At 40.6% G+C, this 27,687-nt stretch overlaps 1 protein-coding gene across 1 annotated transcript in view; it reads left to right on the top strand.

Annotated features, from left to right (window-relative positions):
* The window catches only part of BBS9 (Bardet-Biedl syndrome 9), a 258,515-nt gene that overhangs the window by 6,853 nt on the left and 223,975 nt on the right, over positions 1-27,687 (top strand). Inside the window, exons 5-9 of the mRNA XM_056857693.1 lie at positions 431-544; positions 19,503-19,677; positions 20,109-20,190; positions 21,017-21,200; positions 22,170-22,299. Of these exons, the coding sequence (XP_056713671.1) occupies positions 431-544; positions 19,503-19,677; positions 20,109-20,190; positions 21,017-21,200; positions 22,170-22,299 (685 nt within the window). The remainder of the gene's footprint in view (positions 1-430; positions 545-19,502; positions 19,678-20,108; positions 20,191-21,016; positions 21,201-22,169; positions 22,300-27,687) is intronic.

Genomic DNA, 27,687 nt, shown 5'->3' with positions numbered 1-27,687 from the left:
CTGGGGCTTCATGTTTCAAAAGTAACCTGTGTGAAAAGGGAGATTGTCTCTGAAAAGTGGGGTTATAGCTACTGTTAATATTATAATAATACATATTGTAATGTTGTTTCTTTTTGAGAGCCAGTGTGGTGTAGTGGTTAGTGTGTCAAACTAGGATCGGGCAGACCAAGGTTTGAATTCTCCCTCTGCCATGGGAGCTTGCTAGATGGCTTTGGGACAGTCATGCACTGAGTCTAACCTACCTCACAGGATTGTTGTGCTGTCACTTTCAGAATTCTGTTTCATAGCATCTCCTCTTTCTTGCAATGTTACGTAGGATCTAATTCAATTGAATTATTATTCCTGATTTATTAGCCTCCTGATGCAGTACAGTATATATTTTTCAGGAAGGGAAAATACTGCTGGTATAACATCTACGTTCTCTTCATAGGAACTTTGGGAAACACAGAACATGGAAACCAATATCAGCTCAAACTTATGTATGAACACAATCTGCAGCGAACAGCATGCAACATGACTTATGGGCCTTTTGGAGGGATAAAAGGTAAACTTTAAATGAAGAATGCATTGTTTTATACAGCAGTAGGAAAGAGCAAGAGTCCAGTAGCACCTTAAAGAGTAACAAAATTTCTGGCAGGGTATGAGCTTTTGCGAGTCACAGCTCACTTCTTTAGATACCTTGTTTTATATAATACATACAGCTGGAATATAGTTGTAACAAATTCTCCCTGTTCGCAGTGGTTATAGGAGTCATAGGAAAGGCTGATAACTTGGGTTCTACAGAAAAGCGAGGGAGGACTGGGAAGTGTAGTGGAGTCCTAAGATCACTTTTTCCTGGGAGTAAGCCTCAGTAAATCGAACTGCTTAGGAAATGTACTGGCAAAGAGATTATAATGAGCCAATTGGCTCTTGTACCATTTGTGAAGGGGCTGGGGTGGCTGAACAGCAGTATCTTCTTGTAATATGATTGCCATACCATTCTTGAGGTAGGAAAGGGCAAGTTGGAAATAACTGGAGTGGGTTTTTCATTCATTCATAGCCTTATTTATTGGCATAGTAGCTTAAAACATCAAGTACAAAATACGGGACATCCAATACAAAATACAGGGCAGTTATAAAATGGCCATACTTTGGCCAGACCTATACAAATAATAACTACAAACAGCTTTAATGCTCCATATAGAGGCCAGGGAGACCATTATATAACCTGAATCCTTCGTTCATTAACTACATTCACTATTACTCCAAAGTAACCGTAAGAAATTTAGCAACCGCTTCAGAGAGCTGCGAGTTATGATCCTTCAGTAGTCGATGGGCTAGCCATCTACTTTTGCTGTCCTCACCATTTTTTATCCATGGTGTAATTAACTTATCTCGCTTGGGAGTGGATTTTTGCTAGCATGCCTGTGAGAACATGGGTGGTGGTAAACTACTCAAAAAACGGCAAGGAACGTATGTCCAACATTGGGCATAGTAGCGAAGTGTTACTGATTTCAGTGGGCTTAGACTGGAGAAACGTTGTGTAGGATTGCACTGTAAAACGCACCACACTAAAACAACAACAAAACTAGTATTAAAGCATTTTCTTTCTTTCCTGGCTTCTCCTCAGTTAGAAATCTTTTGGTAAAACACATTCAGTCATGGTAACCTTGAGCGTATATTTATTCAGCTTGGATAGAATCCCAGGTGAACTGTTGATCTGAACATATGTTGTCATTTTACAATGTGTATTGTTCTGTTAGGGTAGTTGAAGCCACAAATAGCAAGGCTTGGATAAAACTGGGCTAATCTTGGCTTTCGTTGAAAAGACGTAGTTATTCACGAGTGGTCCTATTGAATTTTTCCTTGGTGGTGTCAGAAAAGCTGCCAAAGTCAGCTTGTAAGTCCTCCTGGGTGTGCAAAATATTAACTAATGCTGTCATATTTTCCTTAAAGGCTCAGAAGCCAAGAGAAATAAAATAAGTTAGAACTGATTAAAATCATTTCATAATTGTTTGTGGCATTACCACTGTTAGAGTACTGTTGATTTGCAAGGTATTTTACAGTGTGTAGACAATAGGTCCCTTCCCCCTAGGAGCTTGCAGTCTAAAATTTGAGAGTGGGCGGTAACACTAGAGTGGAGGACGATGGAAGTGTAAGTAAACAAGGGGAGTGTACGTGTTCATTACATTTACGTGTCCATAGGCTTAGTTTCCACTGGAATAGGGAGACAAGAAGTTGATTTTCTCTACCTTTAAGAACTCTCAAACCAGCTTACAATTGTCTTCCCTTCCTCTCCCTACAGCAGACACCTTTTGAGGTAGGTGGGGCTGAGAGAGTTCAAAGAGAACTGTGAGTAGCTCAAGGTCACCCAGCAGGCTTCATGTGGAGGAGTAGGGAAACCAACACGATTCACCAGATTAGAGTCTGCCGCTCTTAACCACTACACTACCCTGGCTCTCTAAGGGGTTGTGCCAAGGGCTTCAGTGAAAAGGAGGGATCTGAGGAAGGGTGTGTATGAGAGAGAGCCTCATGGAGGTGTTTTGGAGGCAGTTCGGGCAGGCTGCAAGAGAGGAAGTGGTGGGAGATGACCAACCTGTGCTCCTGCGTGGGTGAACCTTTTATTGACTTTCTCAAGACCCTCCTTCCTGTGCAGCTGTTGGCCCACCAGGCTCAGTCCTTGGGTGAGAAGGTGTCTGGGAAATATGGGCCCACGGTGGAAGACCCAGCAAGACCCTGGGGCCTTTTGGTGTGAAAGAGGCTTCTCCGAGACCTGCAGCCTGCTCCTCTCCTCATTCTCAGGCCTAGGATCATGACGCTTTGGGTGATTTGTTTGATTTTTGGCTCTAAAGGCTTTATTTAAAAGAGATACAGCCCATTCCTGATCCTAAAAAACGAAAGTCCTTAGGAAGCCAGAAAGGGGCTGTGTGGCATTTGGGCCCCCTGCGCCGATGCCTGTGTCACTTACGCCACCCAGGGTGGCACAGACGCCGATGGGGGGCCCCAGATGCCATTCTCCCAGCGCTGCTATGGCAGCGCTGCCCAGGGTCACTGGCACAGCCTCGCGCCGGCATCTGGATGGAACACTTCCATGCACCGTCCTCCCAGGGGCATTCCTGGGGCGATTCCCGTTCTGGGCCAGGGGAGGAGCCACCTTTAGGCGACCTCCTAAGCCCTTTCTGCCTGGGAATGCCCTCTTTCCCTTACCTGGAGATACACCACCTTTTGAGGTGGTGTATCCCTGTGCAACCCAATGGAGCGGTTGCACGGGTTTTCCAGGTAAGGGCAAGGTTTCAGCCTCAGTTGGGGGGGGGAACCTCTTTTGGAGGCAGCCCTCCCCCTCAATAATGGGCTGTTAGTGTAGTAGTAAGTAATGTCAGACTAGGCTGGGAAGATCTGGGTTCAAATTGTCAGTCAGCCACGACGCTAGAAGACCTTGGACCAGTCACATGCCCTCAGGCTAGCCTACTTCATAGCATTGTAGTGAGCACATATTGGAGTATGAAAGAACTGTGTACCTGTGCTTCTTGGACCATGGGATGAAAATAGAAATGAAATGAAATTTGAATGGAAATGAAAATCTTGTTTTTAAGATAGGTGGTGTTTTTCTCTTAAATGTGTGCTGGCCTCTGTATTAATGTGATTTAAATATATTATTTGCCAGGTAATTTTATATTGTGTTTTATGTATGTTCTGGAAGCTGCCTCAGGGATGTGGTATAAAATAATAATTTAAATAAATCAAATTGGGCATACGTGGAGACCTTTAGGAAGTTTAGAGCAATGGAGCTGGAGGAAGCACGGTCACAGGCAGGGACACATTAGGATATGAGGGGAGAAATAATTCATTTTCCTTCAGTAGGGAAACTTTAATCCTCAGAGTGTGTTCAGTTTGGGTGAGCAGAGGGTCTTTGAAGTGTATTTTACTTTATAGTGTAAGAAAATTTACTTCCTGGGTTTTATGTCCATAATTTAACTGTTTTATGTGCTTTTAATTGAGTTGCAAGATTCTAGTTTGAGTGCAAAATGAGATATTACATATTTTTGCATGCATATGCATATATTTAGCCACCAGAGGGCGCTCATGTATTTCTCTGAACCATGTGTGTTGTGGGGGCCGGGGGAGAAGGTAGACAAATGTAGAATTAAAACCTAGCATAAGATACTTAAAAATCAGTTAAGTGTTCTCCAGGCAGACTAGAAGTGATGCACATACACACTGAGCACAGGAAAGTCTTCGTGTGTTTATGAGCAGTGCCAACATCACATACAAAAAGAGCATGGAACTTTTGGCACCATCTGGTCTGCAGTTACTTTGACGTATCAAAAAAGTAGAGTTCACAACTAAAATTTAGTTTGCGACAGCAGAACATCACAGAAAAGGGGAGTTGATATGGAGGAGTAAATTTCCTTGCTAGGAATAAAATGTGTAAACAAAATTTCAGTGTAAAAGCCCTTTGCATGTTACTTTTTTCTAACACTGATAATAAGTCCCAGAGAAGGAATCCTTTGACTTGGCTGATAAGACTGAAACATTGTGTATCTTTCATTATATTTCTTAGCTAGAGTAAGATAAGTAATGTGGCTTGTTTCTTTCCTGCCATTTTAATGAGGCTTAAAGCCAAAATCAAGAATCTGAGGATTAAGGAAAGCATTTCCTGCATTGTTGTATATTGTCAATGTGACATCTGTTATAAATAACTAGATTATAATATAGTATGGTGTTTGGTTAAGCATCTTGCACTGCCAGCCTATCAATATTAGATCTGTGCTGTGGACATGCAGACTTCATTTCTTGTAGTCCTAGTCAGCGGTTCATTCATTAGGAAATGGCATTCTAGACCTTATTTGATTTCATTGCCTCCACTGTAAAATTTAAGAGGGATTGCATTCTGGGGACATTCTGCAGATAGAAGGAGAACAGGCAATTCACCTGATTCCTCTTCTCATTCGTACCGCCTGACCCACAGGTCCACAGGACAGGGCTTTTTGTGCTTGGTGACAGTTGCTTACCATTGTCCGGCAACCTTGATCCAGCTTTGTGAAGACAGTGGAAACAAGTACCCAGAACCTGCTGTGCCCCTGTAGCCCGCCTTTGCAGATGTTTCCTCAAAGATCTGTGAAACAGACACGCACAGGCTGGGAAACAAGTTGATAACTCCCTACTTTGCTGGAGGCATTGGTAGTATTTTCAAGGGTTGTTTAAATGTGACTCCTTTTGTCTACAGTTATTATGCTTTAATGTCTGTTACAGGTTGACTATCCCTTATCCGGACATCTGATATCTAGACTGATCTGAAAACCGGACCTTTTGAGCCAGCATGGAGGCATTACTCACAGACCCTCAGCATTGCCTCTGATGGTTTAATGTGCACAAAATTATTTAAAATATTGTTTCAAATTACTTTCAGGCTATATAACATAAATAAATGTGGTGTTTAGACTTGGATCCCATCCCCAAGAGATCTCATCATGTATATGCAAAAATTCCAAAAAATTCCAAAATACAGAAAGATCCAAAACACGGGCCATTTCTGGTCTCAAGCAGTCCGGATAAGGGATACTCAACGTATGCTATTGAAGAGTTTAGTGTTTTGAATGTTGCAGAGCTTAACTCTATAGCCAACTATGTTGATAGTCCTCTTGTGACTGTATGAAAGTATTTCTGTCTGTGTAACACATGAGGTTGGATCCAACCAGCTTTTCTGCTGGTCAAAAAGGAAAGGAGAGCCCCCCTTTGACCACCAAAAAGGCTGTGCTGGCAATCATGGCACCTGCATGTACAAAAGGCATGTGTGACAGAGCTTTAGTACCAGGGAGGGTAATTTGCATGATGTTCACTGCAAAGCTGCTTAACTCTACTTTTTTTTTTTTAACGAAGGAATTTGTGGCTTTCTGTTTTCAACCTTTATTCTTTCCAGCCTCTCAGATGGTGAAAACTAAGAAATACATGGTAAGGTAGCATAGGGCAGGGATCTGCAAACTGCGGCTCCTGAGCCGCATGCGGCTCTTTGGCCCGTTGAGTGCGGCTCTTCGAACTTGGTTCGGAGCCCCTGCTCTTGCGCCTGCTCGCGCCGGCAGCCGGGCTGCGGAGCCGGCGCGCCTGAGAGAGAGAGAGAGAGAAAGCGCGAGAGAGCAGGCGAGCAGGCGCTCTGTCTCTCCCCCCCCCCCCCCGGCCGTGGAGAATGGCCAGGTCCCCCTTTCCCTTGCCCTCAATGGTTGGGAGGCTAAAGCCTCCCCTCCCCTCTAGCCGCACGATTGCTGGGCGGGCGGCTTGGCGGTTCCTGCCCCCCCGCCCGCCTATCAGCTGTTGGGTGGGGCGGGCTTCCTTTGGTAGACCTGGCCTCAGGCTGAGTCCCATTCAGAGGCCATGTCTACCCACTGGCTTTCTTGGCGGTAGACCTGGACTCCGAGGAGGGGAAAAAGTCCCCCTTCAGAGGCCAGGTCTACCAATTGGCTTCTATGGGCCTCCAGAGGCCAGGTCTACTGCCAAGAAAGCCAATGGATAGACCTGGCCTCCCAATAGGACTCAGCCGGAGGCCAGGTCTACCAATAGGCTTTTATGGCGGTAGACCAGGCTTCCAGACGAGGACTCCAGACGGGGAGGGGGAAATGGCAGGGACTTACAATTTAATTTTTATCAATAAATAAGATCACTATTAAGTATGATATCAAGTTTTATTCAGTGTAAAAGGTAAAGGTAAAGGTCCCCTGTGCAAGCACCGGGTCATTTCTGACCCATGGGGCGACATCACATCCTGACGTTTTCTAGGCAGACTTTGTTTTACGGGGTGGTTTGCCAGTGCATTCCCCAGTCATCTTCCCTTTACCCCCAGAGAGCTGGGTACTCATTTTACCGACCTCGGAAGGATGGAAGGCTGAGTCAACCTTGAGCCGGCTACCTGAAACCAACTTCCGCTGGGATCGAACTCAGGTCGTGAGCAGAGCTTCGACTGCAGTACTGCAGCTTTACCACTCTGTGCTACGGGGCTCTCAGTGTACCTATAGTTTAATTAAGACTTAAAACTTTAATTAAAATTTATTAAGTTAATAAACCATGTACCTACCTATATAGTTTAAGTTTAAGAAATTTGGCTCTCAAAAGAAATCTCAATCGTTGTACTGTTGATATTTGGCTCTTTTGACTAATGAGTTTGCCGACCCCTGGCATAGGGTATACCAGTTCGCTGCTCTGTCTTTAGTACTGGATGTATTTGAAATGTTGCATGTAGAAGGGTCAGGCATTTAGACTTTCAAATTTTATAAACATGCCAAATAGTGCAGTGTTTATGGTAAGTTATATGTATTTTATGTTGTTAAAGCAGTAAAGCTATGTAAGAAAGTATTAATTTATATTTTAATGGTTTCCCTAATATCACCCATTCCCAACTTTCTGCTATGGCTTCAAAATTTTCTGAAATTTTACAGTGCCTTTTCAGGGGTCACATAAGGCTACTGTGGGAAGGAGGGGGAGTGCCTCCTGTGGAACACCTGTAGGATACAACCCAAACTGCAGAAAATACTTTTTGAAGTAATTTTGGGGTGTCATACTAGAGTTCTAAATGGCTCATACAGATGGCCAGAATTTTGAGTAAGGCTTGCTGAATTCGTATTGAGCTGCTTTTGCATCATATGTTGAACTTTTTAGAAGGGTATGATAGTATGCATTTCATAAGGCTGTGATTGTATGGATGAGCAGCTTTCCTTGCTTGACACAATCAGACTGTGAGCTGATCAGGTATATGTTTGGATTGCGCCGACCAACTTGAAGGGCCGCCAATCATGAAGCTTGCAGATGCCTGGTGTTCAGAAGTGGACTCATGGCTGAACATTGGGGGATCAGCTGGGAGTTGGGTTCTGACCTACCCACTCAGCAAAATAGTTGTGCTGTGAAGTTGCATGCTTGGTGGGGACAGAAGCAATGCTTTTGATCTCTGAATTGCAAAAAGGAGAGAAAACGCTAGTTTCTCTTCCCTTCCTTCCAAGCTGGGTGGGGACCGAATCAATGCTTTTACAGTGTGCGTTAAGGGAGTATGGAAAGAGCCCCCCTTCAGCTAGGCAATGTTTTTAATCTCTGCATTGCAAAAAGAAGAGAAAGAGCTGGCTTCTCTGCTTTTTTCTGCAGCCCAAGTTGACAGTTTGTGGTTGGGGAGAAAAGCAGAAAAATCAACTGGGCTTCTGATAAAAACACCCCCCCCCCCCATATACTGCATCTCCACAAGTCTTGGAGGCAGCAAAGTTTCCAGACCAGGAGATCAGAAGAACCCAACTCCCAGCTGATCAGTTGGTAGCAAGTAGCTTGTTCTGCGAGTAGACGCAAACAGTTGAAAAGTGCGTCGATTAATTACCTGCCTGAATGGGAAGTGAGCCAAACTAGCAGGTGTTCGAGCATCCCTTGAATGTGAAATAGCATTTTTATAGCACAAGTAGCATTGTAAGGATCACAAGGACTCTTACGCTGTTTAAAAATATAAAACAGCTCCCAGAATTACACATCTGGTTTATGTTAATCCACAGATCCAGAAAAACAAAAGAGAAATAATAAATACAATGTACAACGGTAGAAAACCTGTACAGGAAAAAAACTACAAGGGAAAAATACTATAGGAAAGCTAGCTTTTCTTAGCCAAATGTCTGAATCCGTTTTACTTTTATTATAGTTCTGCCTGGAGGCAAAGCATGTTTCAGTTGTATAACAAAGAAGGTGCTATGAGTAAGAATTCTTTTTAATAACAAAGTACTACATATGTAAAAACCTTGCAATCTTGTAACAGGAAACTTGTAAGAAAAGTAGACTGTGGTTTATTTTTCCACGATTTTGCAGGGTGATTTTTTATTAGGTGCTAGTCAGAAAAAAAGATTATCAGCTGAGCTTTATGTTGCAGAATTAAGTATCTTTTGCCTCTGTGAAAATAAGGGAGTGATATAAACATGGACTTTGATTTATCAGGTGTTTGGCTACTAAATTGGAACATTTAGCCTTTCACATGAAGACTGTTGAACAAAGCAACATGATTTCAAAAATTCTTTTGTGAGTTTTGTTCAGCAGATAGGGCCAGCCCAGGTCTCTACCAACTGTCCTATCTTTCCAATTTAAGATGTGGCTAGCCCAGGTCTCTACTGTCTGTCCTGTCTGCATCATTAGTGATGCCATTCATAACTAGGAATCAGACTTCCCTGGTTATTGCACAGGTTTTATGTAACAGTTCTCCCATCTGTGTCTGCTAGCTCCTTTTCCTGTTAGCTATCAAAACAGTGTAGGTGTTAAAGTGTCAGACTAGGATCCGGGAAACCCAGGTTCGAATCCCCACTCTGTCAGGGAAACTTGCTGGGTGACCTTGGGCCCAGTCACACACTCTCAGCCTCAACCCTGGGAAGTCTTTGGATGGGAGACCTCCAAGGAATACCAGGGTCATGATGCGCAGGGAAGCAATGGCAAACCACGTCTGAACGTCTCTTGCCTAGAAAACCCTACGTGGTCACCATACGTCAGCTGTGACTTGACGGCAAAAAAAAAAAATCGGAACAGCTTAGAGAAATTTTTCGTTTTAAAAGACATGTCCCTATCTGCTGCTGAGCTTGAGGTAATGATGATGTTTAAGGTTTTTTTTTTTGGGAAGGATGGTTATTAGGGCTTTTTGATAACTGTTTTTCTACTTTAATGAGTTCAGTCCTATGTACTGTAAGCATAACCGTGTTCCCACACACACCTACTATTTAAAGAATAAACTGCTGGGAACTCCACTCATAGAACTGGTTTTGGAGGTAGGAGAGGAGGGGATATTTTCCAATGCTCTCCCCACTTCAATTCAGATACTAGGTTTATGGAGGGAAAGAAATGCATTATGTTGATAAACTCTGTGTGTGTGTGTGGGGGGGGATGGAAGCAAAATGTTCCCTACCTCAGTCTCCAACAAGATGCCGGTGTTGCTTTGGCTGGATCTGAAAAGCCAGTAACTCTGTCTCTTGGTTCTGACCGTTTTGCTCCTTGACCTTTCCATTTATCATCAAGGTGTTTGCTGTGGGCAGAGTAATATACGGAGTCGAGATTGCTTGGTTGGAGAAACTGTCACATGATAGCACATAATCCATTACCTTTCCTACAGAAGGACCTTCTCACCGTTGTGCCTGCCTTATTTCTCATTGAAGTGAATGCCCCCCTAGTGGGTGAGAAAACATAAACTGGGAAATAAGAAATTGCCTTCAGGAGGAAACCAGAGTTTGCCTCAGAGAAGACCATCTAGGACAGTTCAGGTTTTCCTTGGGCATTCTATTTCCCATCACCTCCATCTCCCTTGTGTGTCTTGTGTATTTCATCCTTTGGTTCTTACCTATCCCTTCTGGATGGACTTCTGCCATATCTCCATCTCTTGGCTATTTCTTTTGGATCTCTGATCCTTTTATCATACCATGTCCTTTGTGTGAAAGATGCAGCTTCGTCACCAGGGTTCAGTTCACCGAATGGCTGAGATGCCAGCAGGCCAGTGTAAACTTAGCTTAGCATTGCATGTAAATATCCTGAATTATGTACAGTTTAAATCCACCAGATAAATATGTTAAATATAGCTGCCTTTTTGCTGTTTTTATACAAATCATACAATGGCCATATTTGTTCTGTGGCCAAAAAATGAATTGTTATTTTATGAAAAAAATTCTGCTTTAAAATACATTCCCTATTAATAATGTATTCCCAGTCCAATCAGAACTGAGCTTCACGGCACAGAGTAGTAAGCTGCAGTACTGCAGTCCAAGCTCCGCTCATAACCAGAGTTTGATCCTGAAGGAAGTCGGTTTCAGGTAGTCGGCTCAAGGTTGACTCAGCCTTCCATCTTTCCAAGGTCGGTAAAATGAGTACCCAACTTGCTGAGGGTACAGTGTAGATGACTGGGGAAGGCAGTGGCAAACCATCCTGTAAACACAGTCTGCCTCATAAATGTTGTGATGTGATGCCCCCCATGGGCCAGTAATGACCCGGTGCTTGCACAGGGGACTACCTTTACCTTTAATCCAATCAGAATTTCAAGTTGTCCCCCCCCCCAGTACATTTAATTAAACGTATTACTGTTGAACTAGAATGAAAAACTGTTCAGAACCGAATTGGCTGTATGAGCAGTAAAGTAACTAGAATGAAAAATGCCCTAATTCTGATCTGTTGTAGCAAGAGTCCTGTGCATACACTAATATGTATACAAAATATTGCAGCCATTTGAAGCATCAAGTACTTCTTCGATCTGGGTGGTGGCTTGTTCATAGCGATTGAACAGGCCAGGTCTTGATACTAACTAGTTGTATCTGTGGCAACAGATACCTTCCCAGTTCAATGCAGATATCCCTGTAGTGGTTTGTGGTGTGATTTGGAGATGCAAGGTGCTTTGAAGCTCACCAGGGGTTCCCTAGGATCCTGACTGCTGCTTGCATTCACAGGGAAGAGAGCCATAAAATGCTCTGTGAGGTCAGCGGAGCAGAGATGTGTTTCTGCAGAGAGATAACCATGTGCTGTGACTGCCAGGAAGGGCAAGATGGATAGGGGCCGTGGCTCAGTGGTAGAGCCTCTGCTTGGCATGCAGAAGGTCCCAGGTTCAATCTCTGGAATCTCCAGTTAAAGGGACTAGGCAAGTAGGTGATGTGAAAGACCTCTGCTTGAGACCCTGGAGAGCCACTGCCCATCTGAGTACACAATACTGACTTTGGTGGACCGAGGGTCTGATTCAGTATAAGGCAGCTTCATGTGTTCATGTTACAGCTGTTGAAAAACATGATTCAGGTATTGAGATGTGTGAGATGTGTACCCTGGGTTGATTGGGCGACTGGGACTCACCTTCCCATGCTGGAGCGAGTTCCTAAATTTGTACTGAGCAAGAGGCTTCCTGCCAGAAAAGGCAGGAAGGGTTAAAATATTGGTAACACCTGTTAGTCTTCATTCAAATGCTGGATGTCAGATTCCCCTGCATGGAGCAAGGTTAGGATGTACATTTGGAAGATATTGGAGGTAAATCTTCTACAATGGAGGAATGCTCTGTTTGGTAACATCAGGGCCCTGCGGGACCTTAAAGAGTTCCTCAGGGCCTGCAAGACAGAGCTTTTCTGCCAGGCCTACAGTTGAAGACAGCTGCAGGTATCATCCTCTGCTGGCCTCCCTATCCCCCCCCTCGTTCTATGTTACTCTCATTATTGGGGGGGGGCAACCTACTGCTTACTCCGGGCACTATGGGCCAAGTTAAGCGCCATCTGGAGTTTTAAAGGGTTTTTAATTGGGTTTTATTGTTTAATTTTAGAATTATTACTTTTATTGTTAATATTATATATTTGATGTTCCCCTCCCTGAGCCTGGTCCTGGCTGGGGAGGACGGGTTATAAATTGAACAAATAAATAAAAATAAATATTGTTAAGTTTAGCTTAGTGTTATGCTTTTCTGTTATTTTCCTTAGATCTGTAACCCAGTAGGCTGGATAGTTATTTTCCCTGTCTTGTGCTGTAGCTTAATTTGTAGCAATAAATATTTTCCTGTTTAAGAGAGCAGACTGTGATTCATGTGCCTTAATCACTCACTCCCACGGGGACGGGCTGGAATAATTGGGAACCTGCCCTTTGAAGATGCTAAGAGGCAGCCTTTACTAGTGTCCCCCAAGTGACTGGTAATGTGGGAGGCTGGATTTCTAATTGGGGTGGTGGCACAAAGAGGAACACGCTTTACATACACTTGAACACACAATGTGCATACGAGCACACATAGGCCCAGGGTGGGTTTGTGACAGTTTGGAAACCGTTTTGTCAGGAAGGAAGTTTCACTTTGACACAAATTAAGTATCTGGTGCAGTTACTTCAAGAACATGGGGATGTGAGTTCAGCCTGGGTGCCAACATTCTTTTATCCTTGTTTGTATGCATACAAAAAGGATAAAAGAATGTGAAAACAAGGATAAAAGAACATGAAAGATACTGCAGACTTGGCCAACCTGAGAAATCGGCAGTGGCTGAACATGGACTGACCCAAACAGGACACAGGGTCTTATTCCAAGACACTGAAAGACTGGACAATTCTACCAACTATTTTGTCAGATTACACAGAAAAGCCATTGAAATTCATAAACATCAGCACAACTTTAACAGAAAAGAAGAGCGTTTAAGAATGAATAAGGCTTGGCTTCCTGTCCTGAAAACCTCCAGACTAACTAAGACTACAGTCCACAATAGCCATGCAGATTAGCCTTGGATTTCACACATTAACAGATCACTTCAGGATACAATGGTTCCATATTAACATACCACACCCTCAATAGTACATTATCTTGATACTTACAGGACAATGACTAGCACATTACCTTTGATACTTTTTGCAGGACGATTCAGCTCAAACCCAACCCCTTTCTGACTATATATTACTCTTCCTACACACTTGACACTGAGAGACAGTCCTTTAGTGTTACTCCTCTGAAGATGCCTGCCACAGCTGCTGGTGAAACATCAGGAAAGAAAATACCAAGACCACAGTCACACAGCCCGGATAACCTACAAGAACCGATTAGCATACAGTATTTTCAAATATTTTTAAGGCAAATCTTTTAACCTATCATACCCCCCCAATAGTAGCTTTATGTTTAAAGTCATTTTCTGGCTGAGGTAAAAGCCACTTACGGCTGTGGTTCCTGAAATTCTATGGTACAATCTAAGTGATTCCATCTGATCTGCAGCAAACTCTATGTTCTATGTTTTCACTTTATAAATATGTCACTGGAAAAGCCTGAAGTAAGCTTTTGGAAAAGAGAATTTCTGGCCTTGTTTTTGGAAGACTCCATTTCTGAAACTGAAGTACAAAACCCCTATTCATTTTGTTCATATTTAAAACAAAAGGCCAAAGGAAGCACAATGAACTAAATATGATGATTTAATTTTGTATGACTGTTTAACTTTGTTTTAGTTTTATAACCTGATGCCAATGCTATAATAAAGTATCTTAAATTGTAGCATCTATAAAGAACACATAACTCAGGGGAAAATAAAAGGGTTAAATTTTATGTAGGGGTATGTGCCATTAATTTACAGAATGATTTACTAACTTAAGCACACATGTAACAAGGTGCTTATGAGTCTCTAGGAAGTAGGATTTAGGGAATATGAGGTTTTGTAAGAATTACTAAGGCTCCTGCAAAATAATCAAAGTAAAGTATGCATCGGGGTAGTTCTTGGGTTGAGGTGCAGACCATGTCAATCTTTTTGTAGTATATTCTCAGGAATATTACATGAGAGGTGGAAGCAGTTGTTCCCCTGGTGGGATAGAAGCAATAGATTGAAAGATCAGAACATGAACTAAGGAAGAAAACCTCACAAAAAGCCCAAAAAACCTGCATGTGGCTGAGGAGGCTGGGTAGCTGAGGGCTAGGAGAATCTTTAGTACTTCAGGATACGGAGACCAGACTCTTATCTTTGTTCTCCTGTTTATCACACTATTCCAAGCAGAGTATTCCATATTATTAAAAAAAAACACAACCTACCTACTTCAGAAAAGGTAGACTGATTTTCCATTAGTTTGTCTAATTCCTTTTAAAAGCCTTCTGTTATATTAGGGCTGAATCCCTATAATTTGAAGACTAGTTCTAGGTTTCTGGATTAGATTAAGCCAGGAAAATCTGTGGGAAAACTATTTTCCACCCTTCGTTATCCCCACATGTGAGCTTTATTAAATACGGTCATGACTAATAGCCATTGATCATTGTATCCTCCATGAATTTGTCGAATCTATTTTATGAACCATCTAAATTAGTGGATATCATCACATCTTATGACACTGAATTTCTTTACATTGAGTGAAGCTTTTTGTTTATCCTAAACCTTTGTCAATCAGTTTTAGTGGGTGCCCAACAATTCTAAAGTTATGAGAGAGTTAAACTTTAATTTTTTAAAAAATCTGTAGACATGTAACGACAATATTGTAGAAGGTAAAATAGAAACCCTCCAATTAAAATGGTATTATCATAAGCTAATAGTGTGATTTGTTTATCAAGTAGTATTAGTATAAAATATTTTACCAATTTCCATGGACTACTTTCTGAATGAATGTTACTGGACTCATTTCATGTGATCGTTTCTGAGTCAGGAGTGGAATTGAAGCAGTCCACCAAATGTTCACTTCAGCCAGGAATGCTAATCAGTGTAAATTCCCAGAGTGTTAGAGAAACTATTATAAATAAATAAATGATTTTATTGTTTGCTTGTTCTTTTAGATTAGATAAATATGTATTAAATAATAACCATAAAGGGTTATCACATTTTAACAATTGGCTATAGTAGCATATATATACACAGTATGAAATGAACTGTTTCTAATGTTATAAACAATAAAATCTAGACTGAACAGAAGCCATATATCCTGTTCTATAATTTAAAAAACATGTTTCATGAACCTAAGGAAAGTCCTAGCTCTAAAACAATTGACTTGTTCAGAAAAGTCTTTAAAATTGTACATGTTAAACCTATAATTCTGTTTAAAATTATTGAATTTAGTAATAGGAAGCGTTTGCTCATTGACTTAAACTGAGGAGTTTTTGTTTTCTAGAAGGATGGATGAGCTTTACTACAAAAGCAATAGAAAAGTCTTAAAATTACCACCGCATGGAAATCTGAAACAAACTTCAACATTGCATAAACATATTATGATGAATAGAAATGATCTAATTTCAGTTGTTAGTGAAACTTAACAACGGGATTTACAGTCTAATGATTATTTGTGTGAGTGTGTATGTGTATATAGTTTTTATTTTTTGTAAGTTGTAGGGAAAATGCAAAGAAGATATATTTTGGCTGATTTTCTGTAGTTGATATGGAATGACAATTTTTGGTACTGTGTATCTAATACTTCCATATTGCAGATCTTTTTTCAAAAAATACAGCTAATATGAAAGATTAATTTTCATTGGTTCGCTGACTTCCTTTGAATGTCATGATTAATGTGCTGTTTCATTCTATTTCATGTTTAATAAGGGAAACAGGATTCTTTTTAAAAGTGATGGAAATACTTTTAATATGCTGATTTACGATTTTGTTAACTCCAGCTGCTAGCTCTTTTTATTAAAGTTTTTGGTATATTGGAAATGTGTTTCCGATCAACAGTCAGTAAAAGAATAAAAGAACTTTTACACCTTGAGATAATGTACCTTATGTTTAATAAGAGATGTTTTTTTCCTTTCAAAAAAGGCAGTTTTATTTGAATTGGAAAAGTTTGATGTACTAGCTGAGATTTACTTAGAACTATATCTCATTCCTCTCATTTCATTAATATTATACTTCTACAGTTGCAGTATGATTCTCCCATAAAGCAGACAAAATTTGGTTAATATATTAGGACATGAGAGTATATAGAGAAATCAAAACTTGCTGAGAAATTTCTAAGCTATAATTTTGTTTTATGTCAGGCATTTAAAAAAACAAATTTAAAATGTTGTAGGTGGTAACAGATGTGTTTCTTTCCTATTCACACTACTTTTGATTGACCGTGATTATATGATATGACTGACTGGATGTTTGCACAGTTGTATTTGTCCCAAGGAAGGAAATTCTAGCCGAATTTATAAGTAATTGTGCAACTCTGGTATAATGTAGAAAATAAGGATATATTTGAAAGCATGTAATAGAGATTGAGAGCCCCGTGGCGCAGAGTGGTAAGCTGCAGTATTGCAGTCCAAAGCTTTGCTCACAATCTGAGTTCGATCCCAATGGAAGTTGGTTTCAGGTAGCCGGCTCAAGGTTGATTCAGCCTTCCATCCTTCCGAGGTCGGTAAAATGAGTACCCAGTTTGCTGGGGGTATAGGAAAGATGACTGGGGAAGGCACTGGCAAACCACCCCGTAAACAAAGCCTGCCTAAAAAATGTCGGGATGTGACATCACCCCATGTGTCAGGAATGACCTGGTGCTTACATAGGGGACCTTTACCTTTAATAGAGATTGAAAAAAGGAAAGCGAGTATTGATACTCATAGCAACAAGAGTAAAAAAACACATACAATTTATATTTTCGTGTAGACAGTTAGCCCCTTGATAGAAACTCTTTCTATTATTAAAAGACTGTTATTAGGTCTTTACTGAAAAAAATCATCTTTGAATCCAGCTGACCTGAGCAACTACAGTTCAGTGCTGAACCTGCCATTTTGGGGCAAGGTCTTGGAGAAGGTGGTGGCTATGCTGCTCCAGGTAACTGATTATCTTGGTCCTTTTCAGCCTGGCTTTCATCCAAGTTGTGGAAAAGAAACAATGTATCTGTGGGACTTAGTTTTGCATACAGATTTGAACCAATTAGTCACTGCAGGCTTCTAATGTCTACTAATAAACGTTAATTTGCAAAACCTTAGCCTTATTGCTGTGCTTCTTGGCATTTTGTTTGTCATGCTTCATCAGGTGTTTGCAATCAAGGTTGCATATATGGGATATTCAGTAACTTTAAAAAACTTTTTTCAGAGGATAGCCATGTTGGTCTGCAGTAGAACAGTTTCAAGTCCAGGAGCACCTCAGAGACCAACAAGATTTTTGGTGTATAAACTTTCAAGAGTCAAAGCTCCCTTCATCATATATCACTTGACCAGTTGTATTTTTGACAATAAAAACACTTGACCAGCTGTATTATGTATTTATTTCAAAAATGAAAGAAAGAAAAAAGAACAAACCCCCCCTCAAAATCCAGCAACTAAATAGAATAAAAAAGGGGGGAGTATGCATGAAGTAGAGACAATCATATAACAACAATGGTGGCAGATCTACACATAAGTTTCTATAAAAGATTTCCAAACATCTAAAAATAAGTCCATATGCAATTGTCGTCCATGTGCCATGTGTGCAAATATAGATTTCTAAGATCCTCCATCTGTTGATTTACCGAGGTGGGCATTTATCTTTCCAGTGTCGTAGTACGAAACTAAGCTGTAGTACATAAAATGAAATCTAGCCAAGAATTCTCTGTATGTCGGTTTTTGTTGAATGATACTATTCCTGAAGTTACTTTAAAGGTGGCGAAATTTCTGATGGAAGTTGTCAATATTGGGACTAAAGTCTAATCCATATTTAAATCGAAAATATATGGACAGTGAATTTTGTGTACTGCTTACATCATGATTCTGAGTATATGCCAATAAAGATTGATTGATTGTAGTAAGAACATGGAGGGTCCATTTCCACTGACCATCGGTTAGCCTCCTAGAGACAGGCAGATAGTTTAAAAGTACACAAGCATCCTGAAAAATCAATGAACACTCTAATACAAAATTTAAACAAACTGAATGAATGGACATGCCCAAAGCATATGTTTAGAGGATGCGTCATGTGAGTTGCAACGCCAACAGTTACACTACTCAGTCCTTTCCTAAAGAGCTACCATGGTGTCTGGTATATTCTAAACATGATGTTTTGTTGTATAAGTTGCAACTTAAGATCCATTGAGAGAGAGTAGGTATAAACTTAACGTCCATATCCTATTGCTTTGGCAAAATAGGGCAATCTACCTCCTTATTCCATCCCTGAGACACTGAATATCATATTTATTTATCAACATCAAATATTCATAGACAAATTTTGTAGGTTTCATTTTCTGCATCAATTCACTTAATGCTACAGCGCCATACTTAAACACCAACAGTTGTTGCAACTGTAAATATTCATACCAGAATGAATAATTCAGGTATTAAGGATTCATTCTGGTATTAGGCGTTTTGTCAACCTTCTTTGTTACCTGGTCTTTCTGGGCTGAAGTTTTTCTTCCCCTTTCTGTTTTGGTTTTGCAGTTGTGACTGTTGTCATTCAACAGAAGTTGACAAGTTATATCTAGACCTCAGCTGAGAAAATGACAAACTCACCAGTTTTATTGTTGACATAAAACCAGTCATATTGTTGACAAATGTGTAATAGTTATAGTGAGCACTTGCTGTTAAGTGTTCATTATACTTCTATTATTCCTTGGGTGAAGAAACACATAATAAGTACTTTTTAAAAATATTCTGTGTATTCATATTGTAGCAGCAATTGGGACAGAATTTTTAATTTGGAATTCTGTGGAACCTTTGGATTCAGCAAGCATATCCCATGGTTTTTGCAAAATCTTATACTCCCCACCTCAGACACGTCATTTTCTCTTTGTTATAATTATTAATTAGTAGAAATGTTTTGCTTTTGAATTTTATCATTGGTTAAAATGAATGAATCACCACTTTTTACTTTTGGTGGGCAGGGGTAGGGGACTGGTGCTTTGGGGGATATCGTGATGTTATAGCGATACCTCAGTAAAAAAGGGGGTTGCAGCTGTAAACCACTGCATTGGACTTCTGATGAAGAAATGGTTCGCTAAAGCTAATGATTTTGCTTTACTTAGTCATGTTGGCTTTAATATGTCAGTTACATATCAAGGGATTTACTAGTAATTTCATAGTTTGCATTTAAGAAATGTAGTAGTTTTAAATCATATACTTAGTTCCAATAACAATCCAGGTCCAGTTTTCTGCAGAACAGAATAGCTTACATAGACTGCTTTGTTTCTTTTTTATTTAGGTCGGGATTTGATTTGTATACAATCTATGGATGGAATGCTCATGTTGTTTGAACAGGAAAGTTATTCTTTTGGCCGCTTTCTACCAGGCTTCCTTCTGCCTGGTCCATTAACCTATAGCTCTCGAACAGATTCCTTCATTACCGTCTCTTCTTGTCGGCAGGTTGAGAGCTACAAGTATGTATGAATGTTAAATATGTAACTAGTTATATTGAATCTGTTGCCTTTTACCAGTTAATTGAATCGAGCAGAAACAGTCACATTTTGGGGGATGAACCATATTAAATGCATATCACTAACCTAACTAGATCAGATCTTGTATCTTGTCTCTAACAGTGATTATATCAAGGTGTACATCATGGTGTGCTAATGCTCTGTACCTTTAGGCTATCCATGCAAAGCAATTTTGTTAGTTCTTAGATTAGAATCTTCTAGTCCAATGAAATAATAACAGATTTAAAGAATGGATTCTTTTACATATTTTAGTTAGTTTTTCCCCATAGGTTCTAAAACAGTGATTACACACACAAACACCCAGGTACAAATATGAAATGATTTAAAAGAAGCTACTTAGGGGGTTATTTTTTGTTCTTTCTTTTTTGCAATAGGTACCAAGTGCTTGCATTTGCAACAGATGCTTCCAGACAAGAAACGGAGCAACAAAAACTAGGTGCTGGAAGAAAACTCGCGGTAAGCTCCGCTCGTCAATAAGAACAATCAGTGGCATGCTAAAGAAGGGGGAGGGGAAATTAAGTTCCAATTTATGTCAAGAACATAGTTCCTTTTTTTAAAAAAGGACATCTATAGGCATGGCCCATTAAGCTGCTTTACAAGCAATGGGTATTTTGTTTTGCTTGCTCTCAGTAGGAGCCTTCCCTGCTTGCATTAAGAAGCAGTGCTTTAAACTTAAGGGAATTTGAAAAACAACTTGTGTTGAATAGGTTGCTCTGGTTTAGAAAAGGTGCACAAAAGTCCGACTTCTCTGTACTGGGGCTGTTATATTTTCCTCGATATATGTTGTGGGTACAATATACGAGTGTTTGTTACTAGTTTTTTTCTTTTTGTGTTTTATCTGCCGTGATGTGTCTTTACTGTGATGGAGAGTAGCCTTTGCTGAATGGAATTTGTGTGATGGAAACTGGCTGGCGACTGACAAATCAAGCAAAAACAAACAAACCTAAAGTCACAAAGTCAGCAGATACGATAATTTAAATACAATGTTAACGTCACAGATTATCACTAGTCACTTGCTGTTACATCCACCTTCTAACACTAATTTTAATGAAGTTACTGTGATATTATGAGTTTGGTACTATGTCAAAATTTTATTTTTGTATGATTGAGAAATATAGCACTAAAATGATATGCCTATTTGGTAGCTAATCATACAACATTAATCTCATGTTGCTGAAAACTCATTTGATTTGAAAGAGCTAAATATTTTGCTAATGTCTTCTGGAGTGCATTCAGTTTGCTGGACACTGATTTTCTGGTTTTTTGCGGGCTTTTTTTTTAGGTGGACTGGATTTTAAACATTGGAGAGCAAGCTCTGGATATATGTGTTGTCTCTTTCAATCAGACTGTTTCATCTGTATTTGTTCTGGGGGAAAGAAACTTATTTTGCCTTAAGGATAATGGACAAATTCGGTTCATGAAAAAGCTTGACTCCAGTCCAAGTTGCTTTCTTCCTTATTGTTCAGGTTTGTGAAAATAATTTTTTAAATAAAAGAAAATTAGTTCCAGCAGTTGTGATTGCTATAATGTGACAGTACCCTAAGCTCAATATTACTTGTTTTTACTGTTGCCTATTGAAGCTAAGTGCTTGAGTCCATACCCCAAATTTTGTGTTCATTATGCTTATTAATTCTATTTTTAATTACATGATGATTAGTTTGCCTTATGCAGGGGTTGCTACAATGTTGTAAAATGTTATGCATATGCTAGCTGTGGCCTGATGCATAGTTAAGAGTGAAGGTGCTGGTTGTCAGTCCTAACGACTGTCAGTCATGCTTTGGAACTATACTACTACTACTGCTGTTGCTGCGAAATTGCTGAATTAGAATTCATTGACATATTCAAGACAAAGTACCCCAGGCTTAAACTTAGCTTCTGAACTGACTATAGGTATTAATATCCTGCATATCCCACCTGTTGCAAATGCTTTGGCTATATCTCTGTAACTTCCTATTGAATCTGCTTTTTCATTATCTAATAATAGTTGGAGGTGTCTCACACCCCTGCTGAGTGAACTGATTGTTCGTTGGATTTGGTGTGCTTTGAACTGGCCTCTGTAAAATCCTCTCTTTCTGTTGTGTACATAATGGATTTACATTCCAGTGCATCTCAAGAAGTGAGCTCTGGTTCATGAAAGTTTTGGATGCAGTAAACTTTGAGGTGCCACTAGACTCCCATTTTTGTTCTACTCCTTCTGATCACTGTTCGTTTGAAAAGGCCGCAGATGTCTATGTCTTGATGAGGTGGCTTGCTGGGGTCACATTACACCGCACTGGCTTCCTGTTGTATTCTGAGCTTGATTCAAAATCTGAAGTTGTTGAAATTGATTATGTCACATAACGAATACAGTGACATGCCTCAAAAATGAGAGAAACAGACTCTTCAAGAAATGTAAAATAAAAACGGGTTCTAAGGTCTTTCTGTGTTTTTAACAGTGTCTGAAGGAACAATAAACACTCTAATTGGAAACCACAACAGCATGTTACATGTTTATCAAGATGTGACTCTGAAGTGGGCAACTCAGCTGTCCCACGTTCCTGTAGCAGTAAGAGTGGGGAATTTCCAGTAAGTAACCCTGGCATAATTTCAATTTAAATACTTTTTGCATTATTTTACTACAATGCCCTTGGGCGGATTTTAACATTGATGCCTTTGATTGGAATAGTGCAGTTTTCTTGCTCTTTGATTCTTGTAAAAGTCTCTAGTTGACATTTTAAAAACTTACACATTTTAATACAAAGATGTGGGAAACGTGGCAAAATGTTAAGGGCTAGAAATTAGGACGCAAGAGAAAACCAGCTTAACAGCCCATTCCTGAAACCTGCAAAAGCCGGGGATGGCATGGCTGTGGCTTGGCTGTGGTGCTGCCACTGTGCCTTCCCAGAGATTCGCAGTTACTGCAGGGGGAAAAAAAGGCATTTCCCCCCAAAAAAAATTAAAAGAGGGGGAAGTCTCATAGAGAACAGCGATGCTGCACCAACAAAAAGTTGGCGCAGCACTGCTGTTACAAAAGAGGGCATTCATGGGCTGAAAGGGGTTAGGAAGCTGCCTACCGGCAGCTCCGCCCCCAGGAACGCCTCCCAGGACTCCGGTGGGAGGAATTGTGCCGGAAGGATGTCGATGGGAGGCTGAGCTGGTGCCCGAGGGTCAGCGCAAGTGGTATGGATGCCGGCGTTGGGGGTCACATTGCCTCCTAAGCCCGTTCAGCCCCCAAACTCAGGAATGCGCTGTTAGAATTTTACAGAGACAGGCGTAATATTGGGGCTATCTTGGCTACTGCTTTTTGTTGCTGTCTTGCAGCTTTTGATCTCTACTTTTTGGTTGTTTAATTGCTTGCTTTATTGTATCATGTTCTGTTCTAATCTCTGTTGTTTTAGTATTCAACTTAAAGGCTTTTGAAGTGGAAAGACAAGCTAGAATTTTTTTTAAAAAAATAGCCAGTGATAAAGAGTTTGGAAAGAGGCTGTACTCTGTTCTTAAGCTTGTGCTGAGAAAAACACTCCCCTAACTATTGTTAAGGAATACTCTGGTGTGCATATTAAGCACATTTGAGGCTGACCGGACTTTTTATACTCTAGTCTTGCCAAGTTGTTAATAATAGTTGATGTAGTGGATTCAAAATTCAAAGTATAGCTACCAGATTTCTTTGATTTCTTCTAAGATTCTTTGAGTCTCAGTCTCTCTTGCTTTCTATTTAAAGAGGAAAAGTAGTTTAAAATACTACAAAAAATTCAGAAATTTGAATGTGTTATATTTGACCAATATTTATTACTTGTATATTCTTGTATTTATTACATTAAATACCTTGGTGGTATAAGTTATTACTTAAATCTTTGCTGGACCATAACATAATTTGCAGACAAACATTAACATAATCTAGGTTTCCAGTTCCTGATTTATTTAAAACACTGCATATTTTGAAAACAATACAGATCGACCTTTTAACTTTAATATCCAAATGAAGATGTGAAGAGAGCAAGTAGAACTTATAATAAGATGAATAAGCATCTTTGGATATATATATTTAATCTGTCTTAGTGTAATAGCTACGTTCTAAGAGGAACTGCAGAATTTCAGAACTTTCTCTTTAATTTTGACAAAAAAGTGTAAAAGACAGAAGGAAGTGAAAACCTGTAATAGGAAGTAAAAACCTATAATTCGTACTTGTGATTTCATGCTTTGTAAGTTTTGTGTAAGAATAGTTTTGTAGGAGTAATGTCAAGGCTACCTTATTTGTCCTAGTCTGTTCTTGAGGCATATGAAGACATCAGGTTATACTGGCAGCCTAATGCTGCCATTTGCGATCTGTAGTCAGCTGGCCATGTATCTTGAGTGAATGAGTCTGCCTTCCCAAACTGGATCTGTTGTATAAAATAGCTGTGCATAGGAAAGAAACCACTCCGCCAGTGTCTCACTCCTGTCCTAGAAAGAGCTGTTGACCGGTTTTATTACCCAGCTAGAAGGAAATATGCCCCAAACCTTGTCCTAGACCACCACTTTCTGATTTAAGGATTTTTTTTTGGCAAGGTGGCACATCTCCAGTGCAAGGTTGGAATGGTGATGGATATCGGAATTTAGCAGAGTGATAAGAGAGAGCTTGAGAGAAACCAAAATTCAGCCACACAGTCAAAATAATATTCAAGTACAAATGTATTAATGTTTCAGTACAAAATATACCAAGGAGTGCACAAGTACTGTACTCAGTTTCAGCACTCATATAATATTTATCCTCACATTGCAGTGTGTATCTTAAAGAATGGAGGGAGAACAGTGAGATATTGCCTGCCCTCTTCAGTGTGGGGAAGATGTATGGGGTTATTTATAGTGTCCCAGGGGGCCTGAAGAGCCAGGTGGATTACAGACCTACACTGAACCAAAGGTTAGGAGTCCTAGGATGGATTTCTTGGCATGGGTACAAAGGGGGGGGGGTTCAAGCAATAAATCCAAGGAGCGGTCCAGAGAGCAGAGCACAAGGAGCAAGTTTTAGACCCCCACAGTTGAAGCTGGATGTGAATTGTAAGGTTGAGGGGCAAGTCGGTATAGGGGTCAGAGAATATTAGAGACAAAGGTCTGGTTTTTGTGGGGCTAGCTGGAGGCAGGGAGAAACGGAGGTGGCATCAGAATTAGGCACCTAGATTGATTTGGAGGGGATGAAGGTGGAAGGGTAGAGGTAGGAAAGAGCTGTGCCTGGGAGGGAGCATGCTGTGAAATTGTCTTCAGTTACAGCAGTGGTTCCCAAACTTTTCGGGCCACCGCCCCCTTGGTTCCACAAACTCATCCCCAGCACCCCCTACCCCATCCAACAACACAGTTGAAGGGGCCCACCTCTAGCGCCCCCCCTGCTGCCCCCTTGCCTCTTAGTGTCCCTGTCAGACTTCAGTACCTCGTTGCATCTCAGCAATAGTAAACTTCACTCCAGACGTTTCAGAGAGTTTAAAGTTTTATTAAGAAAGCAAACGGGTTCAATAGATCTATACAAACTTAAGGTCAGAATACAGATGGGGGAAATACAGGCCATCTTTGTAGGGGACACACACTAGAATTGATTACACGTAATCTTTGAAATGCAAAACATCAGGGTTCTTTCAAGCTTCTAGAGGTGCCAGGTTTCTGGCAGAATTGACACCTTGAGATCAGAGTTGATTTACAATAGGAAGGCGTGCTTTGAAGTGTTAGTGTCTCCAGCTTTCGCACCTTCCTCCCAAACTGAAGAGACTTTTCCACGAGACCGGGAGGGGGGGGGAAGAACACGGAGCTTGCTATCCGGGGCCCGACTGGGTGCCCTCGCTGACAGTCCCCTAGGTAGTGTCCACTAGGTAATCCCACCGCCCCCAGGTGGTGGTACTGCCCACTTTGGGAACCACTAGGTTACAGGTTGAGAGATCCCTGGAGGTCTTTTCTGTTGAGCTAGGCCGAGGCCATACCACCGAGAATTTAGTGTGATTGGATTGAAATGTTTTAGAATGACAACTACAGAGCTGTCCATGCCTGGCTGAATCTCTTTAGGCTTATCCTTTTGTGTCGAGGCTATACCTTTTCATGGCTGAACTAGCTGTCTGTTATCCTCCATGATTAGAATTCGCTTATGTAAACATGGTCTACTCATGCCTTTTTCCTAGCTGGTATAATCTCCTTTGTCTTGTACTCACTAACTAGCAGAGGGTCACCTAATCCTTTTGGTAAGCAGCGCCTTTAGACAAGGACAGGCAAGACTTCTCAAAAGGGGCAGAACAAGTGGACTGATCACAGACCAAAGAAGTGTAGGGGCTACAAAACTGAGCCGGAATGGTTATGAAAGCTCTATTTTGGTGATTATACCTCTAAACGAAAGGAGTGACGTACTTTCAAGATTGGACAGGAGTCTGAATCAACATATGCACTGTGATGGGAAAAGGTTCTAATGTTTGCTTTGAGCTGCACGTTCATTAGGTGTTAGCATGTCAGAAAGGAACAATCTGGAAGAACCCAAGTTACATATAAACAGTGCTTTCCTATTTATTTGACTTTGTGAGCAAAGTTCTTTTAAAAAATATTTTATTAAATTTTATAGGGTGAGCAAAGTTTTTGTATAGTTCTTTCATGCAAACATAGCTGACATTTCTATGAACAGTCAGTTGTTACAAGATTTTCACCAACTGTGTCATGAGACTTTAAGGAGATTTTTTTCTTTCATTGTAGTCATTTCCATTGTTACTTGTTTTTAAAAGCACAGATTTGTGTGTGTGTGTGCATTGGAAAGGCTGTATTGAGAAGTGTTCCTTAATCTTCCTGTTCAACTTAGTATTCCATGAAGGATCCAGAGGTTTGCTAGTTGTGCGGTATGATCACTGGCTGCAATAAATACATGTTGTCATCATAGTAAAGAAAAACGTTAAAATCTTTATGGTTGTTTTCTCTTTCATTCTTAAGAGTTGAGATCTAGGAGGAATTCAGCTGTCAGTTTTTTAAAAATGAAATTCTGTAGGGAAAGCACTGTAGTTGCCCTTCATGGGAGAGAGATTCTGCTGAAATACACTAAAGATACCTACAGCCCTTAGTGTGCCTTCAAAACAAGTCCAGTGTGCCTTATTATAAGGGGATGACAGGTACGTACAAGTCAGTGGAAGTATACTATTTCACTTTTCTGAATATCATTTTACTTGGTAATGAAATAGATTCAGAAAAAATGAAACATCAAAGTTCTGTTTTAAAAGGCCTAGTTGTGGGTGGGCAAGGATGTCCAAGGTGCTGATTTTTGGTACAGAAAATAAGGCCATGACCTTATTTTACAGCTTCAAATAATACTTGGGATTAACTGTTGAAGGGATCACATACAACCACAGACAAAATCGCTCTCCCCACCTCATCTGCTATGGATTCTGGGGAGGTAGGCTGGTTTAAGTGGGATGCTTTGAATGTGAACCCCTTCATCAGATATCACAGCCTGGAGGTGCAGCTAGACATCATCTTCGGGCCCTTTGAGGGGACTCCCTTCTGGCAATAGATGAAGAACCCATTTGCACTTGCCTGCTGGCTGCAGTCCCTTCCTGAATCTCAAGTGCCAGCCCAGTTGTAACCTCAAGAATGATAACTATAACCAGACCCATAACTAATAGATTAGATTCAGTGACCTGTCAGTTGAAGGCATTGGTGGACATATATATGATGTTACCTGCTCTGAGCCAGGTAGGGCAGGTTATAAAGCACAAAATAAATAAATAAATATTTTGTTGCATTCCCTTCTGACCCCTGGAAAATTGATTCCAGAGGTCACAGGACCCATGTCCAGTAATTAGTTAATTGGACTTTTAACCAGATCTTTTAATGTCTCTCCCTGCCTTTAAAAAAACTAGTTTGAACTGTTATCCAAATGAGCGTGGCTGGTGGCCTGAACCTTGGAGAGGGCATGCATACTCACCTGTGGGAGCCTGCTCGCTTTTCCCTATTCTTTCCCCCTCCAAGGGTGGGCATAAG

Source organism: Euleptes europaea, chromosome 11 (assembly GCF_029931775.1).
Source record: "Euleptes europaea isolate rEulEur1 chromosome 11, rEulEur1.hap1, whole genome shotgun sequence".
NCBI classification, from domain to species: Eukaryota; Metazoa; Chordata; class Lepidosauria; order Squamata; family Sphaerodactylidae; genus Euleptes; species Euleptes europaea.
This window is presented reverse-complemented; position numbering and strand designations above follow the sequence as displayed.